The sequence below is a fragment of the Heterodontus francisci genome, chromosome 19 (genome assembly GCF_036365525.1).
Source record: "Heterodontus francisci isolate sHetFra1 chromosome 19, sHetFra1.hap1, whole genome shotgun sequence".
NCBI classification, from domain to species: Eukaryota; Metazoa; Chordata; class Chondrichthyes; order Heterodontiformes; family Heterodontidae; genus Heterodontus; species Heterodontus francisci.
In genome coordinates this window covers 68,059,526-68,073,846 of record NC_090389.1, presented here as the reverse complement: position 1 = coordinate 68,073,846, position 14,321 = coordinate 68,059,526, and the positions used below count along the sequence as shown (strand labels likewise).

Genomic DNA, 14,321 nt, shown 5'->3' with positions numbered 1-14,321 from the left:
CTCCCGCTCAGTGCAACTGTCGGGGGCGGGCGGAACAGAGGGAGAGAGGGGAAAAAAGAGAGGAGGGGGGAAACAGAGAGGGGGGGGGACAGAGGGAGCGAGGATGACAAAGACGAGGGAAACAACACAGGGAGGGGGGAACACAGGGAGAGAGAGAGACAGAGAGATCAAGATCACTCCTGACAGATGGACATCTATCCAAAATACTCTATCACGACAGCAAGTATGCGGGCAGAGATTGACTCCTTTGCAAGCAGAAACAATGCCAGTTATGTCACTAAATCAGTTTTCAATATAATGATGAGAAAGTAAGTGAATAAATTAGTCTTCTCATTTAAAGCTTCTTCACAAAAATGCACATTTGTTGTTGTTTTTATAGTGGAAGATAAATTTTGAATACTGTTATCTTTCGAAATTTGCTCACAGGCCCCCTCAGGCCGAGCAAAAATCATAATGCGGCCCTCCGCCTGAAAAGGTTGGACAACCATGTGTTATACCAAAGCATGGCTCACATTAGTGTAGCCACATCCATTTGGTAGCAAACATGCAGCTGTTTAACTTGGAACCTTGGCAAAAGGCATTCCTTGCTTGCTGCCCAGGATAGCCAAATTACTATACGGGCAAAACAATCTGAGGAGATTTTACCCCTTTTATTGCAGTAAGCCATAGGAAGAAAAAGGATATGTTTCCTGCAAATGTTTTCATTTCCTACAGGTCCAGAGGCAGCTGTCATACTTCAGAACCTCGTCCAATCCTTGACATATGTAGGCTATTTGACCACATGGGCCATTACAGTTAATCCCAATGCTGGATCAAAGGGTAGAAATTCTGGCAGATTTCACCCCCCCCCCCCCCCCCAAAAAAAAAAACCAGCAAGCGACCATCCTCAGCCTGCTGAGGATTTATCCAACTGAGCACGGGCAGGGAGGGTGAATCGGACCCAGTACGTTCCCGGTCAGCATGGCTCAGCCGCGCATGTATATATCGTTGAGCTGTTTTGGGAGCCAACTTATCTTTAAAATATATTTTCTAACTTATAACTTGGATTCAGAAAAGCTCGGCGGGGAAAGTGATAAGGTTAAAAGGCGGTAGTGAGTGAAATATTTAACTAGAAAGAGAGAGTTAAACAACATCTTAACAAAATAGACTTGAACATAACTCCGCCTCTTGAGAACAGCAGCTTTCAAGTCGACGTGGAACATTATTAATTCTAAACGGATGATTTAGACTTTTAGAACTCACCGAGAGGTAAAAATATCACTGAACACCACAGGACGCTGGCTGTGAACAAGCATGTAGACGCCATTTAGTGAGATCACCCCTTTAACTTCTCAATTCCAACTCCTAAAGGGCACGCACCCGAAACCCGACCAGACAGTGCCCCCAGTCAAGTTACTACTCAAGGGCTCACGAACCCCTCTACTGTCTGCCTAATAGACTACAAGAAAGCTGCGCAAACCACAGATCTTCAGAGACCATAGGCGTCGGCTAACTAACTCTTCCAGTTATGAGCAGAACCCCGCAGTGAGTCATCTCTGAAGGCATTCTCCATAAACATCTCCAAAGTTCAGACAGTGCCTCCCAGAGCTCACAGATGAAAATTACAATTTGATTTGACAAATAAGTAGATACCCAAGACGTAGAACACCATAAAACAGATCACATCACATCTTGACTCTGCAAAAGGGTTGAAGGTCTATTCTAAACTGCAACACAACTTGCAGTATTGCAAGTATAAAGACACATATTGTGTCTTTAATGTAAAAAGAAACATCCCAAGGGGCTTCTCAGAGACCGAATCAGACAACAGATGGATGGCGAGCAATGGAATGTGATATTGGGAGAGGTAAGCAAAAGCTTCATCTGAGCGGTGGGTTTCTATGATTCTAATAGGCATTTTAAATTCAAAGTTGTCAAGAGTTTGTCTAAGGTCAGTACCACACAGGAGGGCACACAGACAGGCATTTCTGTAACCATCATTGTGAGTCCCACATGGTATGTTGCCTCCCTGCTGCCAGCATAAAGGACATCACAGAGGGGGTGCATAATATTCTGCAGGGAGAAGGGAGTGAGTCAGAAGCTATGGTACACGTCGCTACCAACAACGTAGAGAGGACAGGTATTGAGGTCTTAGTCAGATTTTCAGAAGCTCGGAGGAAGGTTAAAAAAAGAGCCTCGAAGATTGTAATCTCTGGATTACTTTCAGTGCCACGTGCTAGCAATAGTGGAAATAGGAAGATAAGGAGGATCAATGCGTGGCTTGAGGTATGGCGCAGGAGGGAGGGCTTCAGATTCTTGGGGCATAGAGACCAGTTCTGGGGGAGGCGGCACCTATTCAAAAGTGACGGTTGCACCTCAACAGGACTGAGACCAATGTCCTTGCAGGGAGGTTCGCTAGTGTGGTTGGGAGTGTTTAAACTAAATTGGCAGGTGGGTGGGAACCACCATATAGAAGTAAAAAAGAGGAATAAGGTGCATAAAGGAGTGAGAGTGTTGGATAACACTAGAAAAGGAAGTAGTACCATATTAGATAGGAGCAGACTAAGAAGGACTATGAGGAATACAAAGACAGGTTTACAATGCATGTATGTAGATGCGGTCCGGTTCAAAGCACATCTGCAGCGCAATGTCGGCGAATTCCTGCTGGTACTGGCGCTCGAAGCTGTCGCCCAGCTCCCGGAGGACGCGGTGAGCTTTCTTGGCAGCGATCGTGGAAGCTGATGAAATGTTTCATTACCTGCCCCCCTCCTCCCACCCCCTCCCCCGAACTCCCCACTCGCACCTCCTTCCCAGCTCCCCCCTCGCAACATCTTCCCCTCGCACCCCCTTCCCCTGCATCCCCTCCCTACCCCCCTGCAGCCCCCTTCCCAGCTCCCCCTCGCATCCCCTTCCCTCCACCTCGCACCCCCTCCCCCCCACAGCCCCTTCCCCCCACACACCCCCTTCCCCCCACCTCCTCCCACAGGCATCCACCTATCCCTGAGCAGGGGCCCTAACAACCCCTCTGCCTTGTGGGCGTGTCGGGAGAGACCAAGGCTAAGGGAGTAAACCCTAACAGAAAATCCGGAGCGGAACCCCGAAGGCGGTCATGTGTCACCTTTGGCATGTTTCTGGCAGTTCCTGCAGCCATACCGGTGCCAAACGTTATGCTCTGCACTCCTTTGGACCCCACCAGGAAGGCCGAGACGGGGGTCTTGACGCTTGGGCAACTCACAACCTCCATACATCCGCCCAGGCATGCGCCATGGAGAGGTCACTCCATAGTCGCCTCACAGCGACCAAAACAACACGGAAGGCAGCAGTTACGGGTTATACGTCCAACTGAATTGACGTAGAGATTGGGCGTCACAGGTTGCCTTTGTCAGTGGGAGAGGTCATCGCATCTCACTGGACAGCTACTGCCCGCCTCAAACCGGGCAGCCCCTGGTCAGTAAGGTTCTGCCCCGCCTCAGTCCACCTGTTTCAATGGGTGCTTGGAGCTCAGGGTCATTGCCCGACAAGTGGACTGTAACACCGCACCAAACAGCACGACCAAAAAAGGAAAGAAGGTACCAGCCCTTCGTTTTGCAAGCTGGAATGTCAGAACTATGTGTCCTGGCCTGTTGGAAGACCTTACACAAATCAATGATTCTCGGAAGACCGCCATCATTAACAACAAGCTCAGTAGACTCAATGTGGACATTGCAGCACTTCAGGAGACACACCTCCCTGCGAGCGGATCTCTAAGAGAGCAAGACTACACCTTCTTCTGGCAGGGTAGGGATCCCGAAGAACCAAGACAGCATGGAGTGGGCTTCGCCATCAGAAACTCTTTGCTCAGCATGATAGAACCACCTTCAAATGGCTCGGAACGCATACTGTTCACCGCCTCTGGTCCAGTACACCTACTCAGCATCTATGCTCCAACATTCTGCTCCCCAGCTGAAGCTAAAGACCAGTTCTACGAGGAACTCCATAATATCATTAGTAGCATCCCCAATACTGAATATCTGTTCCTGCTGGGACCTTAATTCCCAGGGTTGGGGCCGACCATGACTCATGGCCCTCCTGGCTTGGGCGCAATGGCATTGGAAGGATGAATGAGAATGGACAGAGACTGCTTGAGTTGTGTACCTATCATAACCTCTGCATCACCAACTCATTCTTTCATACTGAACCCTGTCACCAGGTTTATTGGAGGCACCCAAGATCACATCGTTGGCAGCAGCCAGACCTCATCGTCACAAGGCGAGCCTCTTTAAACAGCGTTCAATTCACGCGCAGCTTCCACAGTGCGGACTGCGACACCGACCACTCCCTGGTGTGCAGCAAGGTTAGACTCATACCAAAGAAGCTGCATCACTCCAAGCAGAAGGGCCACTCGCATCAACACTCGCAGAATTTCTTATCCATAGCTGTTACATAAGTTTCTAAATTCACTTGGAAAAGCCCTTCAAAACACTCCTACAGGGGATGCAGAGACCAAGTGGGCCCACATCAGAGACGCCATCTATGACTCAGCTATGACCACCTATGGCAAACGTGTGAAGCAGAATGAAGACTCGTTTCAATCTCACATTGAAGAGCTGGAACCTGTCATAGCCACTAAGCGCATTGCACTGTTGAAGTACAAGAAAGCCCCCAGCGAGTTAACATCCGCAGAACTTAAAGCAGCCAGAAGTGCTGCACAAAGAACAGCCAGGCGCTGTGCAAATGACTACTGGCAACACATATGCAGTCATATTCAGCTGGCCTTCGACATCAGAAACATCAGAGGAATGTATGATGGCATTAAGAGAGCTTTTGGGCCAACCATCAAGAAAATCACCCCCCCTCAAATCTAAATCAGGGGACACAATCACTGACCAGCAAATGGACCACTGGGTGGAGCATTACCTAGGACTGTACTCCAGGGAAAATGTTGTCACTGAGACCGCCCTCAATGCAGCCCAGTCTCTGCCAGTCATTGATGAGCTGGACGTACAGCCAACAAAATCGGAACTCAGTGATGCCATTGATTCTCTAGCCAGCGGAAAGGCACCTGGGAAGGACGGCATTACCCCTGAAATAATCAAGAGTGCCAAGCCTGCTATACCTTCAGCACTGTACGAACTGCTTTGCCTGTGCTGGGACGAGGGAGCAGTACCACAGGATATGCGCGATGCCAATATCATCGCCCTCTATAAGAACAAGGGTGACCGCGGTGACTGCAACAACTACTGTGGAATCTCCCTGCTCAGCATAGTGGGGAAAGTCTTCGCTCGAGTCGCTTTAAACAGGTTCCAGAAGCTGGCTGAGCGTACTACCCTAAGGCACAGTGTGGCTTTCGAGCAGAGAGATCCAACATTGACATGCTGTTCTCCCTTCACCAGCTACAGGAGAAATGCCGCGAACAACAGATGCCCCTCTACGTTGCTTTCATTGATCTCACCAAAGCCTTTGACCTCGTCGGCAGACGTGGTCTCTTCAGACTACTAGCAAAGATCGGATGTCCACCAAAGCTACTAAGTATCATCACCTCATCCCATGACAATATGAAAGGCACAATTCAGCATAGTGGCACCTCATCAGACCCCTTTCCTATCCTGAGTGGCATGAAACAGGGCTGTGTTCTCGCACCTACACTGTTTGGGATCTTCTTCTCCCTGCTGCTCCCACATGCATTCAAGTCTTCAGAAGAAGGAATTTTCTTCCACACAAGATCAGGTGGCAGGTTGTTCAACCTTGCCCATCTAAGAGCGAAGACCAAAGTACGGAAAGTCCTCATCAGGGAACTCCTCTTTGCTGACGATGCTGCATTAACATCTCACACTGAAGAGTGTCTGCAGAGACTCATCGACAGGTTTGCGGCTGCCTGCAATGAATTTGGCCGAACCATCAGCCTCAAGAAAACGAACATCATGGGACAGGATGTCAGAAATGCTCCATCCATCAAAATCGGCGACCACGCTCTGGAAGTGGTTCAAGAGTTCACCTACCTAGGCTCAACTATCACCAGTAACCTGTCTCTCGGTGCAGAAATCAACAAGCGCATGGGAAAGGCTTCCACTGCTATGTCCAGACTGGCCAAGAGAGTGTGGGAAAATGGCGCACTGACACGGAACACAAAAGTACGAGTATATCAAACCTGTGTCCTCAGTACCTTGCTCTACGGCAGCGAGGCCTGGTCAACGTATGTCAGCCAAGAATGACATCTCAATTCATTCCATCTTTGCTGCCACTGGAGAATCCTTGGCATCAGGTGGCAGGACCGTATCTCCAACACAGAAGTCCTCGAGGCAGCCAACATCCCCAGCATATAAACCCTACTGAGCCAGCGATGCTTGAGATGTCTTGGCCATGTGAGCCGCATGGAAAATGGCAGGATCCCAAGGACACATTGTACAGCGAGCTCGTCACTGGTATCAGACCCACCATGTCTCCGCTTTAAAGACGTCTGCAAACACGACATGAAATCCTGTGACATTGATCACAAGTCGTGGGAGTCAGTTGCCAGTGATCGCCAGAGCTGGCGGACAGCCATTAAGGCGGGGCTAAAGTGTGGCGAGTCGAAGAGACTTAGCAGTTGGCAGGAAAAAAGACAGAAGCGTAAGGGGAGAGCCAACTGCGTAACAGTCCCGACAACCAATTTTATCTGCAGCACCTGTGGAAGAGTCTGTCACTCTAGAATTGGCCTTTATAGCCACTCCAGGCGCTGCTTCACAAACCACTGACCACCTCTAGGTGCTTACCCATTGTCTCTCGAGACAAGGAGGCCAAAGAAGAAGAAGACCAAGAAGATGTAGATGCGCAAAGTGTAATGAATAAGTTTGTTAAGCTACAAGCACAAATGGCTGTGTGGAAATATGATGTAGTGGCAATAACGGAAACGTGGCTTGAAATTGGTGAGGACTGGGTGCTTAATATCCTAGGATAAAATGTGTTCCGAAAAGATAGGGAAGGGAAAAAGGGAACTCACAGAGATATGCAAGAACTATAGAGTGGTAATATTGGGGGACTTCAGTTACCCAAATATTGATTGAGATAATTTTAGAGTAAAGGGAAAGGATAGGGAGAAATTTCTGAAATGTGTTTCGGAGAACTTGCTGAACTAATATGCTCCCCATCCAATATTCATTACAACACCACCCACACACACATTCACTCTCACATGCACACACAACAGACGATAGATAGAAGGGAAAGAGTAAGAGATATTAAGAGTTCAAGGTGTAAAAGTCTGTTGTTTCTGTGGGATCCTCTCGGAAGCTGAGTTTTACAGTTGCAGGTCTGTTTGCTCGTCTTGTATTTTCTGGGTTGCTGAAGACATTTGGCAGTTCACTTCAGTTTGAAGACAGTGCTGATTTTGTGATTCAGTTTTCATAGGTGGAAGAGTGGTTTAAAAGCTACTGTCTTTTCTCTGCTGCAGTTGGCTTTCAACTTGTCAGAGAGACGAGAACTAGGGGACACAGTTTAAAAATAAGGGGTCGCCCATTTAAGACAGAGATGAGCAGAAATTTTTTTCTCTGAGGGTTGTGAGTCTTTGGAAGTCCCAAAACTCCCAAAATGGGTTTGGGAGGTGCTGTTGAAGAAACTGTGTTATGTATTATGAATTTCTTTGACTGTACCATGATGTGTAATCATAGACTAGTTACAGGACAGAAGGAGACCATTTGGCCCGTCATGTCTGTGCTGACTGTCTGAAGGAGCAATTTACCTAGTATCACTCCCCCACCTTCTCCCAGTAGCCCTGCACAGTCTTCCTTTTCCGATAATAATCCAATTCCCTCTTGAATGTCTTGATTGAATCTGCCTCCACCATACTCTCAAGCAGTGCATTCCAGATCCTAACCACTCGCTGCATGAAAAAGTTTTTCCTTATGTTGCCATTGCTTCTTTTGCTGATTACCTTAAATCTGTGCCTTCCAGTTCTTGATCCTTCCACCAATGGGAACAATTTCTCCCGAATTACTCTCTCCAGACTCCTCATGATTTTGAACACCTCTATCAAATCTCCTCTCAACTTTCTCTTCTCCAAGGAAAACAGTCCCAACTTCTAAGTCTATCCACATAACTGAAGTTCCTCATCCCTGGAACCATTTTGTGAATCTGTTATGCACCTGCCCTAATTGTCTTTACATCCTTTCTAAAGAATGGTGCCCAGAACTGGACACAATACTCCAGTTGAGGCCGGGCTAGTGTTTTATACAAGTTTAACATAACTTACTTGCTTTTGCACTCTAAGCCCCTATTGATAAAGCCTAAGATGCTGTATGCTTTGTTAACTGCTCTCTCAACTTGCTTGCCACCTTCAATGATTTATGCACGTATGCACCCAGGTCCCTCTGCTCCTACACTCCCTTTAGAATTGTACTCTTTATTTTATATTGGCCAAATAAAATTTAGACTGAAAGGGCAAATGACTCGTGAAAGGTATTCTAGCAAGATAAGGACCTTAGATAAGCCATGCGGGGGTAACTAGGGGCTATTGGAGATTGAGACTGGGCAGTAGTACAGGAAACCATTTTCTTGGATCACTTCTGTAGTTTAAAAACCTGAATATTGAAAGACTGACATGTATATGAATCACTGTAATGCTGACATTAAAAAGGGGACATTTACCCTTGGGAATTATACATGGTGGTAGAATAATATTCTGGGGTCAAATAATATCAGTGGGTTTTGCCATAGCCCAGATAACTGCCCTCCTAATTCTTATTAGTAGCATATGTTGGTTCAAATAATTAATTAAGAGACTGCCACAGAAAACCCAGAACTTGGAATTGACTGCTTCAAATAAAGGATGAGGGCATATGTGTATATTCTGAACACTTCCTACCTGAGGAAATAAGTAAGCAAGTGAATAGGTGAAAACCATTAAAAACACAAAAAGATGACTAGGAATTCGAAATTCCCCATTCACATTTGCAAGGGGGGGATTGAACAGGTTAATTCCAGCTCCAAAAAAAGAGAGTTCTAATTTCTCACATGTTGCTGGCTGCTAGCCTGCTCCAAGAGGGAGATAAGGCGGAGAGTTAGTATTGCATGTCATTTTAGATCAGGGATTGTTTTAAGTTCAAGGGATTATTCTTTAAAATAGATCATTTACTGATATTGTAGCAGTGCTTTAGTCAAGCAATTATATATTTTCTGCTTCCAATCAAACCTTATTATAACAATATGAGATTTGAAATATTGCAGATATTGTCTGTGAAACTTAGACAGTTTATGGAGAGAAATTCAAGTTGAGATAGTGATGCATTTCCAAGGGATAACACACCACAATCTGTCTAATGGCATTTAAGACAGAGAGTGAAATGGGGTAGCAGCCGAATGGTTGGCTATCAAGGCTACAGCAGGGATGGCTGCTTAGGAACAGGATAGACATAAAAAGTATGCAGGAACATGAGGAAACTATGCAAAAGCCATTAAAACATATGCTGTGAGGGAAGAATAGGGTAGTGACAGGGTCTTTGGATGAACAGCTACAAATTTTAAGTGAGTTTGAAGGAGATCGTTGACAGCTTTTGGCAGACTTAGGAGAAAATTAATGAAGTAATTAGTGACATGATACAGATTGGACATCCGATTCCACCACTGACACAGAGTCATGAAACAAACTTGATTGGATGCTCACATCAGAGTGCCACCTAATTCATTTACAACAACAAAATGTAGCTATGAAAAAGACATAGGGAAATTAGGTGAGCATAGATGGTGGGAGACAGTGTACAACATAGATCAACAGCCCTGGCCTAGAAATCTTTCACAAGATTTAATCTTTATCCAGTTTGTTCTCACTGTAATTGCTGTTATAATGCTTTGTGTAGTATCCCCAATGTATAAAAAACTGAATAGGCAAATGGATGTATTGCACGATTGAACCTTGGGCTGAGGTTGGGTTAGATAGGTGAGCATATTTCTTATGCTTAATATGAGGAAAATGTGAGAAAAGTATTTTCGCAGGCCTTTCAGTAGAATGGGCCTTTTAGATGCAAGGTGGTTATTGTCAGCAGTTTGTGGAACTGCCCTTGTACACTTATGTCAGGAGGCATTTTGTCTCCTGTGACTACCTTACATTATGGGATCATAGCATGGGAACCATTAGTGGACTTTGTCTGCCTATCTTGGAATGTGCTGGAATAGTTAGGCAGCTGCTTGGCTTGAGGAAACTATTGACATAAAGGTGCAAAAGCAGGCTCAAGTTCTCATCATATCATGAGTGATTTAATATATTTAAGGAAGGCATAAAGCTGAGTTTAGTTAGAACATTCTCGGAGCGATTTTAGACACACTCATGTTACCACTCAGCTATTTTGACTGTGATCAACTCAAAACCTTGTAAATGTTGGCAGATTGCATCTCTTTTTTATGGTATAAGTATAACCTTTGTATTTTAATTCTTTGCTTCTTGTAGTTTCTTTTATCACTGTAATAAAACATGTCATTTTTATACAAGGCTTTCTTTAGTCTTTGAGTACCGATGATCAAATCTCATATAAATTACTCATATTGCTACTGAAAGGAGCTCATCCACTCAATACTCCAGAAGCTATTGCTTTTGTCCCATGGAAGCATTTCGTTAAGTATTTCTGTTCCGATAATTATTTCTTCTTCCACTGCTAGATAACTCTGACCATATTTATTCATATATTTTAATGATTTGTGTACCCCGCTTTAAATTGTGATTTTATAATGAATAGTCATTAGCGCATGGCCAGTTGTTTGACTCTCTTTGATGATTTAGCAATCATTCATTCAATGGCGTGTGGCATCTTAGTCAAGGCTTGAAACTAAAATTTAAATTTAATCAGAATTGGTTGAAGTCAGGCATTTTGATGAGATTCTAGATCCTAGATCTCAAACTGGGCAGTAAAACCTCATATAGTTCCTTAGTAATGGATAATGCGGGAATGTTCAGGATTTGTCTGGTTCCTTGGCATAAACTTGTCAAGACACCGGAACGCAGTTTTCTTACAATGAGGGTGTTGTGGTCAACCATGTCAAAGGTTGCAGAGTGGACAAGAAGGATAGGGAAGGAAAATATGCCATGGTCACAATCACAAAGGATATCATTTGTAACTTCAAATTAGAACCATTTCAATGCTGTGGCAATGGTGAAAAACTGATTAGGGAGATTCAGGCATGGAGTTACAAAACAGATGGGCACAGATTTGGAACAATTTACATTTAACATAGAAACATGCCCCAGAGGTCTTCATAGGAGTATAATTAAAGCAATAGATCTAAGCCAAAGAAAGAAATATTAGGATGGATGGCCAAAAACTTGTCCCAGAGATGGACTTTGAAGAGGGTCTTAAAGGTGGAGAGGTGAAGGGAATTCCAAAGAGTGGGGTACAAGCAACTGAATGCACGGCTGCCAAAGGTGGAGTGAAAGGAAGGGGTAGTACCAAGAGTTGGTACTAAATAAATGGAGACTTTGCTATGGTTGTAGAGCTGGAGAACATTACAAGGATTGGAAGGAGTGAAACCATGAAAGGATTTAAACACAGCCCAAAATGTCCATTTGTTTGTTCTCTCCACTGATGCTAATTTACCTGCTATATGTTACCAGCATTTTCGATTTTTCTTTCAGTTTTCTAGCATTTTTTAAATTTGCATTATATTTACAGGAAAGAAACAAGACAAGAGAAAACAGCACTAGAAGTAGTTCACCTACATGCTAGTCTTCCTAAATAATTGAGAATAATAAAAACAAAATGGTGCAGATGCTGGAAATCTGAAATAAAAACAGAACGTGCTGGAAATACTCAGCAGGTCAGGCAGCATCTGTGGCGAGAGAGGCAAAGTTAACTTTTCAGGTCTGTGACCTTTCATCAGAACTGGCAAATGTTAGAAAAGAATTAGGTCTTAGGCAAGTGAAGGGGGGCGGGGTGGGGGGGGTGTTGGTTGGTGGGGAAGAGAACAAAAGAGAAGGTGTGTGACAGAGCAGAGGGCAGGAGAGATTAAGTAACAAAGCTGTCATGGGGGAAAGTCAAAGAGTGTGTTAATGTTATGGTGTAAGACAAAGCATTAGTCCAGAGAGATATTAATGGCGGAATAAGGAGCAGCTCTGTCTACATGAAAAACAGGCACATGGTTACAAAGAAATAAAGTAATAATTGGAAAAAGGAAAATATAAAAAAGGTCCAGTCATGCTCTGAAATTATTGAATTCAATATTCAATCCACGAGGCTGTAGAATGCCTAATCGAAAGATCAGGTGCTGCTCCTCAAGCTTGCGTTGATGTTCACTGGAACACTGCAGCAGGCCAAGCACAGAAAAATGTGGGCATCAGCACAGGAGTGTGTGTTGATATGGCAAGCTGGAAGCTCAGGTTATGCTTTCAGACTAAGCGGAGGTGTTCCACAAGGCAGTCACCCAATCTGCATTTGGTCTCCCCAAAGCAGCGATACAGTATACTAAATTGAAGGAAGTAAAAGTAAATCGCTGCTTCACCTGGAAGGAGTGTTTGGGGCCTTGGATGGTGAGGAGAGAGGAGCTAAAAGGGCAGGTATTACACCTCCTGCAATTGCATGGGAAGGGGACAAGGGGTGATGGAGGAGTGGACCAGGGTGTCGCAGAGGGAATAATCCCTTCGGAATGCTGACGGGGAGGGGAAGGGAAGATGTTTGGTGGAGGCATTACGCTGGAGGTAGCAGAAATGGCTGAGGATGATCCTTTGGATGGGGAGGCTGGTGAGGTGGAAAGTGAGGACAAGGGAAACCCTGTCATGGTTCTGGGAGAGAGGGGAAGGGGTGAGGGCAGATGAGCGGGAAATGGGTTGGACACAGTTGAGGGCCCTGTCAACCACAGTGAGGGGAAATCCTTGGTTGAGCAAAAAGGAAGAGATATCAGAAGCGCTGTTGTGGAAGGTTGCATCATTAGAACAGATGCATCAGAGAGGGAGAAACTGGGAGAAGGGGATGGAGTCCTTACAGGAAACAGGGTGTGAGGAAGTGTAGTCAAGGTAGCCGTGGGAGTCAGTGGGCTCTGTATTTGTGGTGCCCTATTGTGTCTGTGGCCATGGGTTCTGCTTTGTAACATTTACACCAAGGAGCATACCCACCAGAACTTTTGTCCTAAATGTATAAACCTTTAAGCTTATTTCTATTATGTAAATATTGTGTTCATCGATGCTGCTATTTTCTGATCCTGGTGAGTTTCTTTCCTTCTTTATACTTTTCTTTGAAGCTGACTGTGAAGAGAAGTGAGGCAGAAAGCGATGTGCACTAGTTGTATGATATTTATATTTTAGTTAGATGGAGAACAGCGCATTACCTTTTAATTCACCATAGTTATGAACCCAGGGTTGAGTTTCTGTTAGTTATATTAGCACAATCTGGGTGGAATTGGCCAAGCCTGCGTAAAAGATTTGTGAATTTACAGTATAAGTTAATGCTTCCGTCTACTACACAATCTTCTTGTCACGCTCTGGAACTCTTCCCCTTAAACCTCTCGACTTTATTTCTTCCAATATTTGAAAACTTCATTAAAATCTATCGCTTCAACCCTGCTTTAATTCAGCTCCTCTAACTTCATTTGACTCTTGCTTGGGTCTGACCCCAACTGTGAATCACCTTGGATGATTTGCTTCATCAAAGATTACCACTGTTGGTTGCAGTTGATGTTCTGATTGTTTAAAGTCACATAGTGAATCATTCATACTGTGATTGCACTGTACTATATACAATTCCTATAAAGAACTTGCATTTTTATAGCAACTTTTATGACATCCCAAAGTGGTTCACTGCCAATGAAGTACTGTTGAATTGTGATCACTGCTTGTGCGTATGAAAATATGGCAGCTAATTTGCACGAAGCAAGATCTCACAAACAACCATGAGATACAATACTCAAAATATGTTTTACCCTATTCGTTTTCAAATAGTGACATGGAACCTTTTACATCCACTTGAGAGGACAGATAGGACCTTGGTTTAACATCCTTCCAAAAGATTGTCCCTCCACCAGTATAATATGCCCTCTGTACTGAACTGAAGTCTAAGGAGAAAGGGGGTTGAATCCACAATTTTCGAACAGAGATAAGAATGTTATCTTTCGTGTGGCTTTCGTTGGTATTCTTAAGGCCTTCTGTGACCATCATAGTTGACACAGGTGAAATAATGTATTTAACTTTTGTGTTTCCTTTATTTTTACAGTTTAGTTCTTTATTAGCTGTTGCCCTCTAAAAGGGGGCACCTTTGTATTTTTATTTGGTGACATAGGGCAACACAGTGTCTCCTTATAATTCTATTAAGAACAGAGAAACTTGATAAGAGCTAGAGTATAAATGCTTTCTTTGAACTCTCAACCCATCATATAGTTGAATGGTATGTTCTGCCCTTCAAACAAAATGCCTA

General features: G+C 44.5%; 1 protein-coding gene across 2 annotated transcripts in view; it reads right to left on the bottom strand.

Moving 5' to 3' along the window:
- LOC137380147 (protein shisa-5-like) overlaps positions 1–1,544 on the bottom strand; it is a 92,295-nt gene extending 90,751 nt beyond the window's left edge. For both annotated transcript variants that reach the window (XM_068051859.1, XM_068051860.1), the window contains exon 1: positions 1,243–1,544. In XM_068051859.1, the coding sequence (XP_067907960.1) occupies positions 1,243–1,306 (64 nt within the window). In that variant the 5' untranslated portion in view covers positions 1,307–1,544. The remainder of the gene's footprint in view (positions 1–1,242) is intronic.
- Positions 1,545–14,321: the final 12,777 nt, after the last annotated feature.